The sequence below is a fragment of the Strongylocentrotus purpuratus genome, unplaced genomic scaffold (assembly GCF_000002235.5).
Source record: "Strongylocentrotus purpuratus isolate Spur 01 unplaced genomic scaffold, Spur_5.0 spur5_scaffold_11, whole genome shotgun sequence".
In the NCBI taxonomy this organism is placed as follows: Eukaryota; Metazoa; Echinodermata; class Echinoidea; order Camarodonta; family Strongylocentrotidae; genus Strongylocentrotus; species Strongylocentrotus purpuratus.
Window position 1 is genome coordinate 22756601 of NW_022145596.1, and position 23702 is coordinate 22780302.

Sequence of the window (23702 nt, forward strand, 5' to 3'; positions counted from 1 at the left end):
AGGATCAAGTAGGCAATGTTTCATCACTGCGTGATGTTCTTGAACAATAACGTCCACCCCAAAACAGGTGTAGTAGACTCGTCATCATTGAACTAGTAACGCTTGGAAGTCATATTAAAGGGATCGTTTAACAATGTTAAATCTGAGATGCACGGCCCTACGTGTTATCAGTGTCTGTGATATGATGTAATATTGAAGCCCTAAAAAAATTGCGCTTCAAAATGATCAAGAAGTGCCTCAAAAAAGTAAAAATCTTTGAGTGACCGGTTTTACCATACTCGTTTTCCCCAATAGACTGTAGTGTTTATGAAAACCGTCAGGCGAACGGTTTTCAAAATTTGTAATTCCAATCATAAATATCTTGATAATCAGACAGGCGATCGGCTTGTAAAAGTCACGGGGTTCCTGACTGACCTAAAGGTTTATAATTATCATTGCATCATGAGCTAAATCCAGAATATGTTTTCAGAATCTGAGACAAAGTTACCGGGTCCCTTTAAGTATTGGTGTACAACTACCTTAGAAAAAATACATCAAGCACGGTAATAATCCATAAGAGCATAACTTTGGTGTTTCGAAAGACGCCCAAAGAGAAAGAGATGGGGGGGGGGGGAGGGAGAGAGAGAGAGAGAGAAAGAGAGAGGGGAGAAAGAGAAAGAGAAGCTATTTAAATATCAAACTTTTCCGTTGTTCCGAGGCCCGCGTGTTCCCCAGAAACGCATCCCCACATTACCGCTCATGTTGAGTCGGAATCTGAGACCGGGACAAAGCTTCCGGAGCGGATAACCGACGATGAGACAGCAACCGCTCGATAGAATGCGATGATACTGCCGGATATACATGAACTTGAGAACCCGGTAGCACAGATAGACTATGAGGAGGAGAAAGGCGTAGACGTCGAGGGACCAGACCTGCCAGAAGTAGAGCTCAGTCCGAGATGTGCGGAGGTAGTCGCCGCCGTACTTGAGGACGTGCTCGATCCAGAATACAGCTCTCTCCATGGGAAGCTGCGGATTGGCCTTGAAGATGGACGACCATCGAAGTACGTTCTCCTTGTAGCTGTGGAACAATATTAGATAGATCAAAAACATAGTGATTAAATCTTGATTCGTCAAGCCTTATAAAGGATGCATCCTTGTCCGGGTAGTCATCCCTGTCCGATGCTTTTCATTTGATACATGAACTGATGGTTTGATTATTACACGTCGATATAAATTAACATTTGTGTTGTTCGTTGTAACTACAGATAAAATAGTTTAGTCACCTACAAAGTGGTGAAAGGATAAATCCTACAGAATTCTTTGTTCTTGTCAACAAAACGATAATTCGTCCCTATTTTCACGAAGTGCCGGATGAGCGCGCAATTAAAAGAAAGTTAGCCGTACTAAGCCGTCACTTCGTGAAAACAGGAAATCCTTTTACTAGGTATTTTCTTGTTTACGTCATCGTCATAGTGACATAATAAGAAATTATTGTGATTCGAAATGTTGTGAGGTTTAAGATGTTAGTGAATGATGTCCAACAACAAAAAAACTGAAATTATATGCAATTTTCCTCATTACCGTCACTTCGTGAAAAAAGGGACGAATTGATCCCTCCCCCCTCCCGGAAAATTGCTATTACTAATCAGTGGCAGATCCAGGAATTTCTCCGGGGGGGGGGGGCACAAAACCGCATGGGGTGAAATATATGAAAAACGATGGAGCAAGGCGTCAGCGGCGGGGGAGCGGGGGTAGGTCTGGGCAAGGGGCGTCACCTTAACATTTACTTTCAAAGTTATACCACGTTATCAGTGGCGGATTCAGGGTAGTCTGCAAGCACAAACCCTGGTCAGTCGTAAATGTGAGTCTGCATTATACGACTACCATAGGCCATGTAATTAGCTGGGCTAGGCTTCTCTCAAGGCACAATGATTTGTTGATAAAGTGTCAAATTAGAGTCTGTGCTTGCAGACCAGATTCAGGGGGGGGGGTTATGTTGCTACACACACCAGGGCCGTAGCCAGAGTTTGCTGTTTGAGGGCACATACATGTTGGAAATGGAAATAAACGAAATGAAACGAAAATGAAATGTAATTGATCGAGGGGTCTACAAAATTTCAACCGATCTTGGATTTTTTTGGGGGGCAACCCCCCGTGCAACCCCCCCCCCCCCCCCCCCCGTGGCTACCGGGCTGACACACACACTCTCTCTCTCTCTCTAATTATTCTGTTTCACGGCGTGTACTTCTATTGGTGACCGGTTCGGTTGTCTTTTTTAATCTTTGACGTTTCATTCAATATTATTGGATAAAGAAGACGACTCGTCATACTGTTTTCTACTCTTTAATAATCCTTGTCTGAATTCAGTTTCGACGTTTCATTTAATTATTAGAGAAAGAAGACGATTTGTTGTACTGTTTTCGACTCTTAATCCTTGTCTGAATTCAGTTTCCCTCTCCCACGAGAAGCTTTGAATTTTTATTAAATTATTAGAGAAAGAAGACGATTCGTTGTACCGACTCTTAATCATGTCTGAATTATCAGAAATGTCTTTTTGTCCGATAAAAAGTCACAGTTCGTAGGAAAAATATTTTCCCTCTTCTCTCAGGCTCTTACCCCCTTCTCTCTCTCCTCTCTTCATCCTCCGTTTCTTTTGTTTCCCCTTTCTCTTCTTTGTTTTCCTTTTCTCCTTTTATTTCTTCTATTCTATTTCCTTTCTTTCCTTTCTTTTCCTTTTCTTTTTAAAATTGTATTGTCCTTTTCCTCTTATTTTTTTCTCCTCCCCCTTTTCTCATTTTCCTCGACAGCAGCGCAATTTTACAACCAATATCCTGACAGGTGGGGGGGGGGTGTCGCACCCCACCGCCCTCTTTTAGGGACACCCCTGGTTGTTATCTCATTATTATTTTAAAAGAAATGCAATTCCTCTTGCTCTCGCACTTCTCTTCTATTGTTGTTTAATTTATTTTTCATTTGTTTTCCTTTCTCCTTTAACTTAAATTTTTTTCTCTCTTCCCTCCCCCCTTTTCCATCTCTGTTTTTGTTGTTCTTCTTGTGCCTTTTTTTTGGGGGGGGGGGGGGAAGGGCTACACGCCTGGCAAGAGGGACCCCATATTATGCACACTACAAAATTGCGTGCCCCCCGCCCCTTTCCCGGTAAAAAAAACACCTTTTTATAATATCATCCCCCTTTCTTTCTTTTCCTTTTTCATTATTCTCCTTTTCCTCCTTTTCTCTCCTACGTCTTTCCCCCTTTCTTCCTTTCCCCCTTTTCTCTCCTCTCTCTTCCCCTTTCTTCATCCCTTTTCTCCTCTCCCCTTTTCTCTCTTCCCTCTTTTCTGCTTCTTTCTCTCTTTTCTTTTCTTACTTTTTCCCTCCTTTTTCTCCTTTTTCTCCTTTTCCTCTTCCCCCTTCCCCCTTGTTACGGGGGGGGGGGGGCACGTGCCCCCTGTGCCCCCTGAATAGTAATGATAACATTCAAAATTATTTAAAAAAAGAATAGATCTGAAAATAATAACGAAAATATAAAAGGATTGTAACTCATGTGTAAAATAAACAATTGCTGGAACAGCATTATATTCGATATCGTAGTCACACGATACTTGTAATCGAGACTTTCCTCGCGTACACTTCCACATTCTCTGGCCAGGCTTTAACGACACCATTTCGGAGATGTACTTGTAGAAATATCTTTTGCGAGAGTATACAAACGGGTTATAAAAGAAGATGGGGGAGAGGCCTCTTCCCATGTTTATTTCCTCAGGGGAAGAGGAGAACGAAGGTAAATGTAAATGATCTACTAGAGCTGTTTTTTCTATTTGTCCTATGTTGCGGGTTGATTTACTGTACTTCGCTCGTGAAGATACGTATAGGCATAAGTAGTGGGAGTTACGAGAAACAACTTCAATAAATCAGCTAATGGTTGAGAGAGGTGAATCATTGACGTAGCTACTAGCTACAGGGGTACAAGGGTATGCCCCCTCTTCAGATCAAATAGCGAAACAAATAGAGAAATAAATAGCGAAACAAACACGACAAAATAAATACTTGGGAAGCTCTCTCGACTAAACGCTTTCTTTTGTTAACAAATGTGGACAATTTCCATTTATATTTATTGGAGCTCATCCAGAACCAAACCTGAACAGTCTCTTTCAAGTTGTAACTATGTATTATTTTATATGAAATGGCATGATTTCTTATTCCATATTCAATGATTGGTTGTGTTTTAATTTATATTTAAAAAAAAGGGGGGGGGGGACAAAGGAACGTAGAGAAAAGGTGTGTAGGTCATCCTACTGTGATCGCTGACTTGTAAATGCATAGTTCATCCACCAAGTAAGGCCGCAACCCCCATCCCCATGGTGCCAAGTGCCCCCTCACCCTCTATGCGGCTTGAGCCACGCTCTGCCAATGTCATGACTGTGGTGAATGAAAGCGGTAATAAAGTAACAACTCAGATTCTGCATTGAATCCGGCTAGCTTTTTAGAGGGGTTGTGGTATAATGTGTTATTCGCTTAACTTCCCAGCTCGTGACTCACGGCCTTTTGGCAAGACATGATTCGACAAATGCCACTTTTCACTTAGGTGTACATGTTCCAGTATACTTCATACAAAGAATTATGAAATAAATTAATATATCCCTTGTTGTAATCGACTTGTATGCTTAATTATTATCATGGTGTTATTATCTGGACAATTATTATTATTGTTTTAGTTAATAAACGAATGATGTATAAGAAAATAAATAGTTGGATACTATAATTAATTGAAAGAAGAAAAAAATATATGGAAAAAAATTAAAAACAAGCTTGAACATTGTCTATCGTTGTTATCATTATTACTATTAATATTATAACTATTCTTGTGATAGTATTATTATTATTATGGTTATTATTAACATTTCAAAATATTTATGTCGTTAACATTATTACTATCATTATTACTATTACTTTCATTAATACTAGTATTTTACTATAATTATTATCACTATCATCGTATCAGTCTCTCCTCTCTAACCTCGAATTATTGATGACATCGTTGATGGCTTTCGTTAACTCTTCGCTGGTGAACGAGAAGAAGTTGACTGCGATGCCCATCCCGCGGTCGACGATCCGGACGGCGACGTCGGGATGGTCGAAGATGAGCGGCAAGACCACCATAGGTACCCCGTGGTAGAGGGCCTCGTACATGCCGTTGTTGCCGCCGTGGAAGACCAGTGCCTTTAGTCTGGGGTCACCTGTGGTTGTGAGGCGGTCACGGAGAGATTCAAACACAAAATAAATATGTTATATAGGCTTACCTCTCTTTAGAAATCTAGCCATCTGATTGGTCTACAGTGATTTTAGCCATTCTCGTAAAGAAAAGAACAATGCCAGTAATGGTCAATAGTTCATGAATGAGATTCCCGCAAGATTCCGGGTACCGGGAAAATAGTTAAATTTTGCTGCGATCCCTATTGGTTTACGTGTTAAAATTATCTGTGCTAGCGCGGATGCCTTACAGTGCTTTTTGTCTGCGATTCCGAAATGATTCGGTAACATTCAGTCATCTTTCTAGCGAAGATTGACAGACAGTGTCTCAAATTTTCCGTGATGTTTTAACCAATCTTTACTAAAGAAAAGGATAAGGTAAGAATTCTTGGTACGTTTTTGTGTCCATTCGGTATATAAAAGACACATCGACTGCTTTCATATTCGAGGCCTGGCTGTTGGCTCTTGAGGATGTGCACGTCCCCTTGAGCCTATAAAACAGCCAGGCCTCTCATGGCAGTCGTATCTCTATATACTGTGTTGCAAGCTACATTTAATATTTAAAGTGAAACTATGTATATATTATTGACGTAACACACATGCGTTTAGAGATACACGTATAACCGTATAGGGCACCAAGCCAGGCCTTTAAGCTCCTCACATGATCTAGCAGTTATCACGCCAAACGAAATGTCGGTGGTTGGAAAGTTGTCTTTTCAAAAGAGGATATCAATCAGGGGCCTAAATCCCGGGGGGATGGGGGGGGGGGGCTGCATCCCCCCTGGCTTGAAGTAGGGGGGATGGCCTGTACAATCATCCCCCCCTGAGATTACAAAAAAAAGAGAGAAAAAAAAGGAAGAAAAAGAAGACAAACAAATGACAGCATAATGCATGATAAATGAGGGTTTTTTTTTTAATGTATGTATAACTGTATAGCCTACACATATACAGTATGTCTTGATCATTAAGAGTAGTAACACGACGTGCGCGAACAAGCACTTCATAAACTTCAGAATAATTTTTCGTTATTTTGCAAGGTATTATTATAGCCTAGACGTAAAGTGCGCTAGCGCGCGAGCGCTTAAAGGGAAAGTCCACCCCAAAAATAAGTTTGTTTCGATAGAGGCAGAATAATAAGAAAATCAGGTGAGTGAAAGTTTGAGCAAATTCTGAATGAAAATAAGAAAGTTATGAATTATTGAAGTTGTGATCAATCAAACACAAATTGGCAACTCTATGACGTATCATGCGAGCTCAACTTTCATTTGCTCAGTACTAAAAAAATCTAAAATTTTCATTTTCCCTCAAGAAAAATTTCAACCATACATGCACCCTAAATATAATAATTGCAAATATGTTTCTATACTCCCCCTGCAAGGAACAAATATATATTCCGTCATCAATAACGAAGAAAACATGATTTTATGAAATATTATGCACAAAGCAAATGAAAGAGAGCTCGTATAATAAGTCACAGAGTTGCCAATTTGTATTTGATTGATCACAACTTCAATAATTCATAACTTTCTTATTTTCATTCAGAATTTGCTCAAACTTTCACTCACCTGATTTTCTTATTATTCTGCCTCTATCGAAACAAACTTATTTTGGGGGTGGACTTTCCCTTTAAAAAGTGCAATCATGTACAGTATATGCCCGGCTTCCCCCCCCCCCCACTCAGTGTTATTTAGGGTACGAGTATGCTCGTTCCCTCCCTTTGAAAGCACCCCCTATCTATCCCCCCCCCCCCCAGGACTGCCAACATTTCTGAATCCCCCTTTCGCCGGCTTTTTGCTGGCTTTTCCTGCCTTGGAGACCCCCCCAAAAAAAATCATATATTTATATTTTGTTGGTCCCAAAAATTTCGCAACGACTCAGCCAACCGCTGAATAAGTGGGGGGGGGGGGGGGGGGGGTTACGAGTGTGTGTGTGTGTGTGTGTGTCCCGAAATTTGAAAAATTGGCCGATCGATATTTTTGTTTTTGTGATTAAAAAAAAAGTTGAAGGGGGGGTTCAACCCCCACCCCCCTGCGTACGCGCCTGATTACTACTACTACTACTACTACTACTACTACTACTACTACTACTACTACTACTTCTACTACTACTACTACTACTACTACTATACTGCTGCTGCTACTACTACTACTACTACTACTGCTGCTGCTATTACTACTACTACTACTACTACTACTACTACTTCTACTATTATACTGTGGCTAACTTCTTCCTCCCCTCCCGTCTTCATTTCTTTCTTGAATACATAGAGATGTTTCCTTCTCTATATATATCATTATCTGTTTTCCTCTTCTCTTCATTTCTCCCTTCCGATTTCTCTTAAAAGTTCCTTTCGCAAGATACTTTTCTACGTTAATTCCTCCTGTGTTTTTTCTTTCTCAAAATACTTGATTAGCTATTGAGTATCATGTGGTCGCATCTTAATAACGATTAATGACACGTAGGCCTACTCCAGATTTTATGGTATAAATTCCTGCTATACTAAAACGAAAAAATAATAAATTTATGAAAATAAACCCATAAAAAACATTTGATGTGTAAGGGTTCATGTAACTATTATTGTTAAAATATAGATACCAAAAGGGCATAGTCTGAAGTGGATTGTAATAACCTTGACCAGGGCCTTGAATTTATCAATTATTATCATGTGGTCGTATTTGAAGAACGATTAATGACACGTACTCCAGATTTAACTGCATAAATTTCTGCTATTTTAAAGAAGAAATCCTTTTTTTAAATTTTATTATGTAAATAAACCCATAAAAACATGAGACCTGTAAGGGTTCATGTAACGGTTAATGTTGTGGAAGTAAAATGAAGTTGAATGCGCTAACTTTGACGGGCGAAATCGGTATGCAATAATCAAAATAATGGTGAATGATACAGACAGGCGCGCACGCAGGGGGGGGGGGGGGGTTGAACCCCCCCCCCCTTGGTATTTTTAATGTGTGTATTTTGGATGAAAACCCCCCCCCTTGATTTTTTTAATTGTTTAATTTTTGTTTAATTATAACAACAAAAAAATTATACCAATGGCTGACCTAAAAATGTTGACCTTACCCCCCCCCCTAACTGAGCAAAATGTCAAATTTTTCACACAAAAAAAGTGTCCTCTTATTCCTCCCCCCCCCCCCCGCGCTTATTCAGCGCTGGCTGAGTCGTTGCGAAATTTTCGGCCCGATTTAAAAATGTTAAACCCCCCCCCCCCTTCAAAAAATCCTGCGTACGCGCCTGGATACAGAACCTTAATTATTGATTCAAATGTTGATGTTTTTTGTCATTGCTATTGCAGTTTTTCCCACCCCTCCCTCCAAAACACACCCGACAAAATGAATTTACATGCAGATTGTATACGACAGGAGTTCTTCGTTAATTCTTTACCTCAAACATTAGCATATACAGTCTCTTTTATGCATTTACATTGCTGGCCACATATTGCAGTGATCCATCTCTCAAAATACTCCTTCCTCCGTCCACTCCCCCTCCCCTTTTCTGTTGCAGTGGTGATATTGTAGCAGGCACGTAGCCAGAGTTTGATGTTTTTTTTTTTTGGGGGGGGGGGCACCACAAATGTAATCGATCGAGGTAAAAAAAAGGGGTCTAAAAAGTTCAACCGATCTTGAAAAGTTAGGGGGCACGTGCCACTATCCCCCCCCCCCCCGTGGCTACGTGCCTGTATTGTAGATCAAATAAATATAAAGCTATGTCACCCAGATATAACAAAAGGTTAGTTTATAATAAAAGTAGACCGACCAAACTTAATTTTTTGTTTCAGCAAGTGAGCGATCGAAATTATCGTGGTTCATTTCAACCGCCAAGTTTAAAATCTACACCGAAAAAAGTTCCCCCAAATTAAGGTTTTGGAGAATCTTTTCCCGCCGCAACTCCTTTCATCCAGCAACGTTGGTTCTCTCATTTTTTGTCTAGGTCTGATTTACCATTACACATGCACTTGTGTATAGGCTTGACTCCGACACAGATCTATAGACTTATATAATTCCCAATATTAAAGAACAACAATAATTTTGTTCAAGCCAGCAAAGCCCATGGAGATCAATGGGGTTATACCGTGTGAGTTAAAAAAAGTTTACATCTAGAAAATTATTTCAAAAATCATCTATGAACAGTAAATTGTTATACATCTTATGTAAGAGTGCTGATATTTTTAATAATTAGCAATTTTCTAGGTGTAAACTTTTGTTTGACTCAAACTGTAGTGTGTGTCCGTACCACTGTCTATCAGGGGCGTAAATCCCGGGGGGATGGGGGGGGGGGGGGCTGCATCGTTCCCTCCTTTGAAAGCACCCCCTATCTATCCCCCCCCCCAGGACTGCCAACATTTCTGAATCCCCCTTTCGCCGGCTTTTCGCTGGCTTTTCCTGCCTTGGAGACCCCCCCCCCCCCAAATCCGCAAACACTGCTAAGTGTACCACCCCCCCCCCCCCCCCCCATTTCAGGTGAGCTCTAGTCAATCGAGGGGGACTGGGGGGCTGGGGGCCAATGTTTTTACTTTTCAAAATGAAATAATCCTGAATGAGCTTTCAAAGCTAGCAGGAGTTTCATGAATTTGATCCCGGGATTCGACCATTTTTTCTATTATATTCAAGATATTTTATAACACCCTTTTTACATTTCTCAGGAGTCCAAAGAGAGAGAGAGAGAAAAACCCACCCCCTTTTTTTAAAGACATCTCCGGGTGAAAAGTCAAATACACCCCCTTGTTTTTTACAATTCTCGGGCCGGATTATGTCGAGCGAAAAAATATCCCTTTCCTGGAGATTTTAGGAACACGCATGCGGTCCCTCCGACCCCGGAGTGTGTGGGGGGGGGGGGGGTAGATGAAGACTGAAGTTCCAGACCTGGCGTGTTCAAGACTTACAGTGGCCGCTTGTCTCTTCGGTTATTTCAAGGTAAGCCTGTACACATTCTTATTATTTTTATATTTGAAAAAGGATTTAGCTAAGGAAATTAAAGAATTCATTAGATTTAAATAATAAACACAGTACATGTATCATTATATGAATTCCAGAAACATTTTTTAAGAGGTGTGAAAACTGTGAACGCATCTGATTGAGAGTGATAAATAATACGGTAACTGTTTCATTGCCCAAGTCCTACTCGGTGGTTGTCATTTGTTCGCACCTAAAACTTAAGGGACGAGGGGATGATATTTAAGGGCTGCAATGCATGTGATGTTTGTGTAGGTCTATGAATAAATTAATTTGTTGTTTATATTGAATGAATTGAATTAAATTCAGATAAAAAGGGCTTAATAAGAGTCGAAAATGGTGCAACGAATCGTCTTCTTTCTATAATATTTAAATCAAACGTCTAAGCATTTCGTGCTTCGCGCGGGAAGGGGAAAATGAATTCAGACGAGAATTAAGAGTCTAGAACAATACACCCAATCGTCTGCTTTCTCTAATAATTTAAGGAAACGTCAAGGCTTCCGCGCTTCGCGCGAGAGGGGGAAACTGAATTCAGATAAATAGGGATTAAGAGTCGAAAACGGTGCAACGAATCGTCTTCTTTCTATATTAATTAAATCAAACGTCTAAGCTTTTCGTGCGGGAAGGGGAAACTGAATTCAGACGAGAATTAAGAGTCGAGAACAGTACACCCAATCGTCTGCTTTCTCTAATAATTTAAGGAAATGTTAAGGCTTCCGCGCTTCGATCGAGGGGGAAACTGAATTCAGATAAATAGGGCTTATCAAGAGTCGAAAACGGTGAAACGAATCGTCTTCTTTCTATATATAATAATTAAATCAATCGTCTAAGCTTTTCGCGCTTCGCGCGGGAAGGGGAAACTAAATTCAAACTAAAATTAAGAGTCGAGAACAGTACACCCAATCGTCTGCTTTCTCTAATATTTTAAGGAAACGTCAAGGCTTCCGCGCTTCGCGCGAGAGGGGAAACTGAATTCAGACTAAAATTAAGAGTCGAGAACAGTACACCTAATCGTCTGCTTTTTCTAATAATTTAAGGAAACGTCAAGACTTCCGCGCTTAGCGCGAGAGGGGGAAACTGAATTCAGATAAATAGGGCTTATTAAGAGTCGAGAACGGAACAGCGAATCGTCTGCTTTCTCTAATAATTTAATGAAACGTCAAAACTTCCGCGCTTCGCGCGGGGAGGGGAAACTGAATTCAGACTAAAATTAAGAGTCGAGAACAGTACACCTAATCGTCTGCTTTTCTAATAATTTAAGGAAACGTCAAGACTTCCGCGCTTAGCGCGAGAGGGGGAAACTGAATTCAGATAAATAGGGCTTATTAAGAGTCGAAAACGGTGCAACGAATCGTCTTCTTTCTATAATAATTAAATCAAACGTCTAAGCTTTTCGCGCTTCGCGCGGGAATGGGAAACTCAATTCAGACGAGAATCAAGAATCGAGAACAGTACACCTAATCGTCTGCTTTCTCTAATAACTAAAGGAAACGTCAAGGCTTCCGCGCTTCGCGCGAGAAACTGAGTTCGTTTGTGTGTGTGTGTGTGTGTGTTGTGTGTGTGTTGTGTGTTTGTGCGTGCGCGATTGCGCGCGCTTGCGTAAATTAGTGTGGGCGCGCGTGTGCTCGTGCTAGTATGTGATGGCTATCGCCGATCATCCCCCCACCCCTCGGTACGGATTTACGCCCCTGATATCAATAGTGACCTGTTTGAAAGAGCTGTTCCTGTCTCATGCAAGAAATTATCGACGAAATGAAAGGCTTTGGCATAGTTGTGAATAGAGTATATAATACACTTTTCGTTATTTTGGACATGATCACTTTTGTCGAAATAGTTATCCCGTTTCACCTATGAAAGATATGACCCCTTCTCTTGTTTTGTCAATCAGGTGAAGATAGTGAATAGGTGACCGAGATGATTTAGAAGTATTAAAGGGAAAGTTCACCCTGATATGATTTTTTTTTATAAAGAAAAGTAGAAAATGAGAGGAATAGGTAAGTGAAAGTTTGAGCAAAATTTAATTACAAATAAGAAAGTTAAGCTCCTCACATGATCTAGCAGTTATCACGCCAAACGAAATGTCGGTGGTTGGAAAGTTTGTCTTTTCAAAAGAGGATATCAATAGTGACCTGTTTGAAAGAGCTGTTCCTGTCTCATGCAAGAAATTGTCGACGAAATGAAAGGCTTTGGCATAGTTGTGAATAGAGTATATAATACACTGTACGTTATTTTGGACATGATCACTTTTGTCGAAATAGTTATCCCGTTTCACCTATGAAAGATATGACCCCTTCTCTTGTTTTGTCAATCAGGTGAAGATAGTGAATAGGTGACCGAGATGATTTAGAAGTATTAAAGGGAAAGTTCACCCTGATATGATTTTTTTTTTTTATAAATAAAAGTAGAAAATGAGAGGAATAGGTAAGTGAAAGTTTGAGCAAAATTTAATTACAAATAAGAAAGTTAAGCTCCTCACATGATCTAGCAGTTATCACGCCAAACGAAATGTCGGTGGTTGGAAAGTTTGTCTTTTCAAAAGAGGATATCAATAGTGACCTGTTTGAAAGAGCTGTTCCTGTCTCATGCTAGAAATTGTCGACGAAATGAAAGGCTTTGGCATAGTTGTGAATAGAGTATATAATACACTGTTCGTTATTTTGGACATGATCACTTTTGTCGAAATAGTTATCCCGTTTCACCTATGAAAGATATGACCCCTTCTCTTGTTTTGTCAATCAGGTGAAGATAGTGAATAGGTGACCGAGATGATTTAGAAGTATTAAAGGGAAAGTTCACCCTGATATGAATTTTTTTTTATAAATAAAAGTAGAAAATGAGAGGAATAGGTAAGTGAAAGTTTAAGCAAAATTTAATTACAAATAAGAAAGTTATTATCTTTTGAGCTCCCCTCCTACTTGCTAGGTACTACAAATTCAGAACAAATATATTTTTGCCATAAAGAAAATTTTCAGTCATACAATAACCCGAAATAAAATCGTTGCAAATGTGTTGTTTTATATCAAACCCCTGTATGAAAGAAATCCATCCCGTCATCAATAACTTAAATATTTTTAATCAAAATTTGCTCAAACTTTCACTCACCTGTTTCTCTCATTTTCTATAAAAAACAAATTAATATGAGGGTAGACTTGAGCAGCAAATCATTACAGTGTTCCTTTCACCTGCTGATGCAGATAGGTTGAGCATTCATTTTGGAATATTTTTTTTTATGCCTGGGCCCTGTCTTACAAAGAGTTGCAATCGATCAAAATCAATCGTAGGTCCTCCAATCAATCGCAAGTTTGCATCGCGTTTGTACATAGTTGCGATTAATATCAACTCTTTATAAAACGGGGCCCTGGTCATATAATCTCCCCTGCTAGCAAAAGTGTAGGAGGCAACATTATAGCCCGATCTCGCCGGGCAACAAGTAGTACACTCCTTTCTTGAGCATGCAGGGATATGGCTCATTCAACCTAGCCAGCTTCTTTGTCGCAGGGCTGTCGGGGAGCGGAAGCCTAGGATGCATGCAGTGCCAACAAAGCCCACTTACCTAGCAGGTCATTTTGGGGCATCCATGGCACGATTCGCGTGTTCTCGCCGACCTGTAATGACGGGGGTGGCTCTCCCTTCATTTGCCAGACCACGCGCTGGGGTACAACACTGAATGCCCGAGACAATTTCTCCATCTCGCACAATGGTAGCGTTGCAGCAGAGCCAGCATAGGTCCCCAGTGTGAATAGCACCACACCGTGTTGTCCAGAGGAAGCCATAAGTTCCTCCCATGTCTGTACATAAACAAAAAAGATAAAACACAACGAAATAGAGTTTCATTCTAAATGATAAAAAACAACTTACCGTTATGTCAACGCTTAACAGAGCCGAAGAATAACGACATTATCAATGTGGTAAATTAACACCCTGGATGTAACAGTCGAAGGGTGAATCCAGTCTTTTATAATTGTTCATCTCTCATTATGAAAAAGATGGCAATCCTCAGCCCTGTTATAATGTTGATTTGACATTTTAAGAAAAAATTGAGGACTAAATCAAATCAATCATTATTAATAAAAAAAATAATTCAACAAAGTAACATTTTAATATTATCCTTCAAAAATACTTCTAAATACACTAGTCCTTTCATACAGCTCTGAATCGTTCGAACCAGTTTTGTTTCTTCAAATTTCTTCATATTGCTGCTCATTCACTTAGTTTTAAGCTACTTTGTGTCCGTTTCCAACAAGAAACGTGTGATCAAAATGTAATCAAATTGTAATCAAATCATGCTAGAAGTATTAGAGGGGAGGGGGAAGGGGTGCCTTGAACCTGATCCCCCATCTACCTGTAGACTAATTATTTAACCGTTTGCCGATTGCCAATTTGACAATCCAGGAAATATCTCCCATGAGTGATGAGTGATCCCTGGATTATCGCCAATACCTTAAATAAATTATTTGGCAGACAAAACCAAATTTGTGATAGATTTGTGTAGTGGCTTACTTAGTACATTTTAAGCACACAATTTGTACATGTGAAGTTACTCAGGCACATGTAAATGCAGCTTTTCTTCTTCTTCTTCAAGATAATCTGCCTCCTTCAATACTGAAGATTCTTGCAGATGCCGTATACTCGGCCTGATTGGGGTGTGCAGGTGGACCATTACACCGGGGTTTCCCCCCTTCTCTTATACGAATAGTGCAATGGGTTTTTAACGTACAACGCAGACTTCAGTCATCCGCCTGGATGGGAGTCGAACCCGGGATCTTTGGTTCGACAGGCAGACGCTTTACCGACTGAGCCAACTCGCCTCCTTCCTTCAATTAACAACTAAGTTATTCATACCCCTTGTAACTTTGTTTTTTGTTTTGTGTGTGTGTGTTTTTTTTTTTCGTAACTGAAGAATAAGGGATGGACGAGTTGAATTAGGGCCTTTGTTGAATAATTTTTGATGTAGGCTTTAACAGGTCGCATTCTCAGGAAACATCAATTTTCACATACTTAAAAATTACAAAACCTGGTAATTCAGCTGTTAACTGTGTATATGAGAGAAGTTTCTTTTCCTCTGCCCATAACAATTATATTAGCGACGATAATAATGATCTTTGCAAGAACAAGGCAACATCAGTATAATTATTTAGGGTGTTTAGTATCAGTTGAAGCGAGAACGAGTTCTGTAATATGAGATCTAATGACTTATACACAATCAAAGACAAAATCCAGTATACTGCATGCCGCTCATATAACATTGCATTGTGAATGAAACTGTCTGGATCATACTTCTTGAAGATAGGTTTCTTCTAACATCTAAACGTTTTGGCAGAGTTTTGCCAGACATAGCAACAATTAATGTGTGCAAAGTGGATTCTATCTACATGTAAAGAGACGCTATTATGTAAAGCAGGTAAATTAAATTGCAATTAAGTAGCAGGGGTTATTATTGAATTACATTAATAAACAGGGATCTAGGCGTGATAGAGAATGTTGATTCTAGTACATGATAACTGACATATGCACTGTCAAGTTTTGGAATTCTAAAAATGAAACGATTTTCACCCATGCTGAAAACCACATGCTCTGCACACACACATCGTTTTTACAGGACTACTCAAACAAATGTTTGGTTAAAAAATTTCTGCTATTTCTTGTCGAAGTTTGACAATGATTCCTTTCATGAGACATTTCTAAAGCTTTTTTAAAATCAAAACTGACATACAAATAATGACACAAATCACAAATTATTAAAAATAAAAAAATCTTCTTTTTTCTCCTACGTGACGAGGTCGAGATGAGATACTCCAGAGACTATTGTTCCGTGGACATTTCCTATATTCAAGACTGCATGAACCAAACAAAGTTTCAAAAGAGGCAATTTTTTTCATTTTTCGGGACAAATTCTTTATTAAGAAACACCGTTATCGAAACAAGGTTGAATATCAGAACCGTGTAAAAATACAGACAACTGTTTTCTAGAGCAATGATTTGATTAGAGTTTTCTGACAAGAGCATAAAATATGACAGTAATTGGGGGTTATATTTGAATTATAACTGTAAAGTGTCATACAGCGAGCTAATGACGTATTTGGAGGTAGTCAAGGGGCAAATAGTCCCTCATGACAACTTTCCAAACCCCCTTCCCCTTGAAAAAAAAAATGAAAATACAGACACATTATCAAAGACCTAATTTTTCCTTTCCGTAATAATCATTTTGAACGAGACCAAGGGCTTCGTCTTATAAAACTTGATGTCAATATCAAGTTTCCATCGCAGCTCTTCATGAGACGGGGCCCATGGCTCTCAAGAAAAATGGTGTCTTAACGTCTTAACGTGTCTTAACGTCTGGATACGCCCTAATATTTATTCATTTATTTATTTCTGATATTTAGACAGGGTGACTCATTATCAACAATAATGGTGGTCTTCCATGAGGAACGATAGAATTAAAAAATACAAAATACAAAAAATGAAAACATAATAATAACAAAATCATGAACATAAACTCATAACAGCAACAAAGAATACGTAAGAACATGTAGGAACATATACAAAGTATTTGGTAGGCCTATCCTTGTAATGAATGAATGGTTTGTTTTTATTTTGCTTTGCTTTTTTCTTTTCTTCAGGAAATGTTGTTTCATGTTCATAATATCTTAATATAACATTATAGTATAGACGGTAATTAATATTAATATTCCACGATTCCACTTCATTTGCAATTCGATTATTTTCCATGGAGTCCATTGAGCCATACCATGCATGTAATTCTGATTTATTTCTGTTATTCTTTTGTGAAGTTATACAAAAAATGAAGGCTATTAAAGTAACTCCTCGATCAATCATACATCAACCATTTGGTAATTGACCAGCACCCATAGACTATCGACCTTAATTATAAGCCGCAAGTGTGAGAAAAACTACTTCAAAAATGGTCCTAAGTCCTGACCCATCTCGCCTTACCACTTGACCTTACAAATCTTGACCGATCGTCTGATACTCTATGTTGAGTTCTGGCCCCGTCTTATAGTGAGTTGTGATTAATCCAAATCAATCGCAAGTTTGTAGTCCCCTATCTCTTATGAATTAGTTGCGATTAATATCAACTCTTTGTAAGACGGGGCCCAGGTAATCCGATTACATTCCTAAAGAAACTGCCGGAAAGTAATTGGAAAGGGTTGATTATGTAATATAATCAACCACTGGTGTATAGGCCTACCATGAGGTTTGTGAATAATAACAATGAGAGGTCAATTTATATAGCACAGCTACTGTATATGAATATACTCTACAGCGATTGAGTATCATAGTAGTACCCCGACTGTAGCTAGGGGTAACTTTTCTAGCCATAAGGGCCGCTATTCATAAGGACCGCTTTTCAAAACGTGCAACTCCCTTTACGTGAAGGACCACTATTCATAATACGAAATGAGGGTCGCTATTTATATTACGAGAAGAGGGTGAATAGCGACCCTCTTCTCATATAATGAATAGCGACCCTCTTCTCGTATTATGAATAGCGGTCCTTATGAATAATGACCCTTTTCTCAAATTATGAATAGCGGTCCCTAAGAATAACGGTCCTTATGAATATTGTAGTCCTTATGTATAGCGAGTGGACCCTGTAGCTGAGTCGCCATAATAAGGCGCTAAGGAATTTCTTCCTTTACCGGGTACCCATTTACATCACCTGGGTGATGCGGCGGGACTCGAACCGCGAGCCATGTGATCCATAGCCTGGTGACGTATCCACTAGAGCACGACACCTCTATCATCGAAATCATCAAAATGAAAAGAAATTTACTGAATATTGCTGAAATTCACATGCATGCACCTTGCACACTAAATTTGGGACTATGCGCATGCTACATCTTATCATTTCGAACGTGAGGGCATTTAAAGAGCCATCATTTTAAAGGTAACAATTCTTCAGAAAGCTCACACATAATGACACTGTCTTGTGTCAGTCTGTTGCATTATTTCTATTTTCATAATTATCTTCGATATAGGCCTATTAAAATTTACTGTTTCGTAGGTTGAGGCTATATTGCATAATATACACGTTTGTATACGTGAGTACAATATCTGTGAGGGTTGGGCTTGTTTTCAACATGGATTTGTGTGCAGACCAAACGAACTGCTCTTACCTATCGTAATAGTGCGATATTCGGAGGGAAATTATAACGGTACCCGTTTCTTTGTATGGAAGTATAAGTACCCATCGTAACACCGGAAGCGATTCATCAGTACTTAAATGCGCAGAGCGCTGGGAGTTATGACTAAGAGAGAGGAAGAAGCACGTACGCATTACTGTTCAAAAGTTCGTTGACATTCTCCGTCGAGTTCAAAATGACATGATTCATTATGGGCTATGTTTTTTATGACTATGTTTTTGTGCTGAACACGCATCATGTCAGGAGTTGAGTTAAAACCATGGACTTTGCAATTGTTATTATGTCAATAAAAGTTTCATTCTATATTACCTGCAAAATAAAAGTCAAGCCAAGGAACTTACGTCCAATTTTAAAGCAAAATGTAGGCCTATACAAGAAAATGTAATATGCGCTATTCCAAAGAATGTGGTCTTTCATTATGGTCCATATACGAATAATACTTTTGACCTTTGAACTTTCTTTTCCTATATTGGACCAATTTCCGGTTTTCCGATGCATTCTATTCCGCTGATGTACATTATACACGTCAAAGTTCAAGAACAGTGGTGTTCACGAAAGCCATTTATACTCCCAAAGACTTACACTTAAACTATATACATTTAAACTTAACGCTTTTCATTTCATGCCTTTAAACCAAAATAATTTTCTATACTTTGTGGCTGTTATGATTAATATCTTTCTGATTATATGTATTATAAGTTTGGTCGCCCAAACAGGTTCCTTTCTTGTGGCCATTAAGTTGAAGCTGTAGCTTAAAATGGCGGTCACCTGCATTTTTCAATTTTGAAATGATATTTAGAAACTATGTCCATTATCACATGAATTTGCGACTTAAGGAGCTACGCCGAATTCACATTCGCATGCGCTTGGACTAAAATAATTTTCGACTCACTATATGATTTTGGGAATCATCAAAATGGTGGCATATTTACTCAGTCTTGGTGATACACGTACACATTGGCAGGTGTTGTACATACATTTTATATGGGACCACGTCTTAAAATTGAGTGCAAAACTATTCCAGTTGTATTCTTTTGATATACACATATGGGGACATTAAAGGAGAAATTATCTCCATGTGATATTGGTACCCTGGATCCTTGTAAGAATAAAAAGGGTGAAAAACGTCACAAATTATTAGTTCGTTTTACTTTTATCAGAAGTTGGCTGCTCTTGATTTAAATTTCCTGTCGCTACGCAAAAAAACACACCGTATACCGGACATGGACATTTGGGAAGGAAGCATTAGTTTATTTTGATGAAGTTGGCTCCTTTTAATTGTTCTCTAGTTCGCACGTTTGTTTGATGAATATGCACAGAGGGCTTACATTCAATTTAAATGTCTTTTTCTTTTTCAAAAGAAATATATCACTCAGTCTAGGTAACCTGTCTATCTTCAGGAGTGTACAAAATTCAAGCCGGCGTGCACCCCTCCCCATCAGTTGCAGGCGTCCGGCGAAGAAAAAAAAAAAGATATCATGACTGCCGAGAATCGTATTACGGGCAATAGGTCTTCAGAGTCTATAAAAATGTCTAAGCCCTAAATACTATGTGTAAAAACTAATGTAATTTGATTAAATCAACTGGATGAGGAAAATATAATCTGTATTAAAAAATAGAGATATATGGGTGCCGAGAATCGTGTTACTGGCAATAAGCCTTCAGAGTCCATAAAAATGTTTAAGCCCTAAATAATATGTGTAAAAAGTAATGTAATTTTATTAAATCAACTGGATGAGATAAATTTAATCTGTATTTAGTTTCATTTTCATTCTTTCTTCTCACTGCCATCCTGTTTGTGGAAATCACTGCTAAGGTCGCAAAAGCTGTCTTCACTACTACTGACCAGTAAATCAACAGTAAATGGGATCTTAGCCTATCATAAATTATCTTTTAAAAACCATCATGCTATCAAGAAACGGCGATGGCCATGTCGTGCTGAGAAACTGTACATTATTCTTGCTCAAAACCTCTAACATACGGTTTAGTTGGGAATTGTTTATATTACTTGGCAAGAATACTTTTAATCTCTCAAAATAGCTCCAGTTATTTCCGGGTCTGAGCAGGGAGATGGGAGGTTTCCTTTAAAGGGAGTTTGTAACATTGTTCAGATGAGAGAAAAGGGTGCTAAGGTAGTGACTTCAATGCTAGATGTACAATTAAAGATAATCTAAAAGTTTGAGTGAAAACAGACCATAAAAAGTGATAACAATTGAGGAACACTGATCTGATCGATTCCTTAATCCTCTCAACTATATATATATATATATATATTATTACAATTTAATTACATTTTAGGTGAATGTAAATGGTCACGAAGCAATGAATTGGCTCTATATCATTCTAGACATTTAAATGTAGAAGATTTTTAAAAGCTCTTATTTGCATTAAAAAACGGCTGGGAGAATTTACTGTCAATAGAGGGTGTGGCACTGTGACGCCTTCAAAGAAAACCATGAATATCTTTGAAGTTTGATAATTTTTTTCAGGATTTTTTAGAATGTTAGAGGGTTAATACAGTAGAAGGAATATAATAAGTAATATTTCATACAATCTTTTTTAAATCAACCTTCAACAGTGTTACCGAGTCACCTTAAACTATGTTTTTCGATGTAGATGATGCAGTCCAAATTTCAATAAAATCAATATGTTTATTTATTCTTAACGAAATTGTTTGGAGTAAGCTCATTTTCGAATAAAACAACCGAAAGCGTTGTTTTAGATTTTAGATAGAAAGTGGCCAAGGGTATTGAATTTGTCTTAGATTGATTTTTCGAAAATCTTTGCGACCGGATTTTACGCAATCAGCTTTAATATACACTGTCACTCATAACGTTGGATTTTTTTTTTGTTTACCCCAATTTATAGAATTATTTTGATAATGATTTATTCCTGATAGATCTAGATATTAGTATACATTCTCAGATTTTATTGAATAATAATTTGCAAGTGTTTGTTTTTAAATTGTGCTAAAGACGAATGGCAACTTGTTTATGCGTTTGTAAAATATTAACATTTGTCCAGCCTTTGTTGGTGGTAAACATCTTTGTGGATTGATGATTGATACACACTAATGTGAAATAAATATTTATGATCATAAAAACTGTCACGAAATCAACTTCAGGCCAAATTCAATACCCTCTTTTATTGCCTTTAGGTCATGTGGTCATTACGTAATGTGTCATTGTAAAGTCCGCACAATGATTTCCAAAAAGTGATGAATGAGGTGTTTGAAAATATCAAATTTAGTTTGCTCGAAAAATCATTGCGATAATATATTAATGACATTAATGATGATGTCTTTTAGTTAACGGAAAGCAACTGGAAAACTAATTAGAAAAATATAATTACAATAGAATTGTGAAAATTCCGACGTTCAGAGAGGATACGTGAACATGAGATTCGGTGTAAGATCATACCACTTACCTCACTTAAGGGTTGTTTTGGACGAGTAGTAAGCCCCCCTACTGTAACAACATTTGGATATAAGGGAAATGGATAATCCACCGAGAAGTCAGAGTTTATAAGAATGAGTTGAGCATTTGACACGAGGTTACGAACTGACTTCGTGATGTTATAACGCATGCTCAGTAGAAAAGAAAGAGCGTCGTACTCGAAGAAGATCGCGATGTCGGCTACGAGGCCGCTGACGGTGTTGGAGACACGCTGCGAGAAAGTCATGCGGTACGACAACCCCGTCGACATTTCGGGATAGTAAGAGGTGGTGTCCGGGATCCCATGACGTCGAGCTAGGCTAGGTTTAATGCCACTTGGAATGAGAAGAACGTAGGGAATTGCTAGTCGACTTGCAAGAAAGACTGAACAGGAACTGTGTCCATCCAACAAGACCAGATCATAGTGGTGCTCTTTCTTTTCAAAATGATTGATCATGTCCTTGCAACTTTCGATGGAGGAATAGAGATTCGGTGGCATCCATTTAAAAAATCGGGTAAATCCAGATGACTTTTTATCCATAAGATGCTTGGTAAATGCGTCCGAATATTTCCTAGTGGCTTCTCCATTGCTATCGTGAAAGGCTTCGATTTGGAGGTGTTCAAGGCGCGGGTCGTTTGCCTTCTCGGCATAGGCATCGCTAATGAACGCTGTGACTGTATGACCTCGGTCGACCAGGGCATGCCCGACAGTCGAAAAAACTGAGAAATGGCTGCCGAAGTTTGTTCCCGTCGTCAGTAAGATACGAGCTTCGTACGATAATCTACATTGTAAAAGACAAGCGAGGAGAAAAAAGCCGAGAGAGCGGGTAGGCATGTTCGTTTGTAGGACGAATTCTCGTCTGGCTACTGAGGATATAAGATCTATGAGAGAAGGCGAACGTGATGACAGAGGAAATTTGAATTAGTGTACTCAGTGCGTTCTTTACTGCATGCGGGTCTTACGAGACAACAGTATCGTCTGTATAGGATACGGGGCCTAATTTTGTATTTCCCATATTTTATATTCGAGGTGATATTGATACTGAAAGTGAACAAAGGGCAATTTACTTGCTTCTCATTGGGTGTATTTTTATTGGAGTATTTATATATCATATTATATTTATCTTTTCAAAGTCTGATTTTTCGCACGATCGACAGCCAGGCGCGGATCCAGGATTTCTTAGGGGAGGGGGCCCAACTTTTTTTTTTTTTGCTCCCGAAAATTTGAAAATCGCGCCGGCCGAAAATTCGCTCAGTGGGGGGGGGGGGGGGGGAGGGGGGGGGGGGGGGAGGGGGGGGGGGGGGTAAGCGGACACTTTTCTTTTTTTTTTGGAGTCCAAAAAAAAAACGACTGAGCCTGCGGAAAAGTCGCTCAGTGGGGGGGGGGGGGGGGGTAGTGAGCACATTTTTACCTTTTTTGGGGGTTGGGCCACACCCCCCTGGCGCTCAAGGGGAGGGGGGGGGGGGGGCCAACCCCCCAAAAAGGTAAAAATCGCGTGATTTTGCATGATTTTTTTCTCAAGGGGGGGGGGGGGGGTGGCGAAACGGTTTTTTATTTCTCCCCAATAAATGCCACCATAAATCCAAGAGACGGCTACGAACGCTTTTGACAGAGTCGATGCTTGCGCGCCCTCATATATCCCAGGGATTGTACATCCCTTTGATGCATACATTATATAGATCAATGTGATTATTTAGTATATCGTACAAAAGGAAACGTTTTGGGAAGAAAAAAATATGGATCACAACATACATTTTTGTAAGCATTTAAAATGATTTACCGTTACTGCATCAAGTTACCCCCTACAAAGTACTCTAAAAAGCATATAAGAGATATATAAAGCTTCTATATACTCTTTGTACTCGATTTATTGGCCATGGATTAATTATCAGCGAAGCATGTGT

At 39.0% G+C, this 23702-nt stretch overlaps 1 protein-coding gene across 1 annotated transcript; it reads right to left on the bottom strand.

Annotated features, from left to right (window-relative positions):
• Positions 1-502: 502 nt before the first annotated feature.
• Positions 503-22767, bottom strand: LOC580284 (UDP-glucuronosyltransferase 2C1). The gene is made up of 4 exons (XM_030980916.1): positions 21790-22767; positions 13752-13986; positions 4999-5218; positions 503-1059 (listed from the first exon to the last, which is right to left on the bottom strand). Exons 1-4 carry the CDS (start codon positions 22630-22632, stop codon positions 675-677), a joined length of 1683 nt encoding a protein of 560 aa, XP_030836776.1. The 5' UTR covers positions 22633-22767; the 3' UTR covers positions 503-674.
• Positions 22768-23702: the final 935 nt, after the last annotated feature.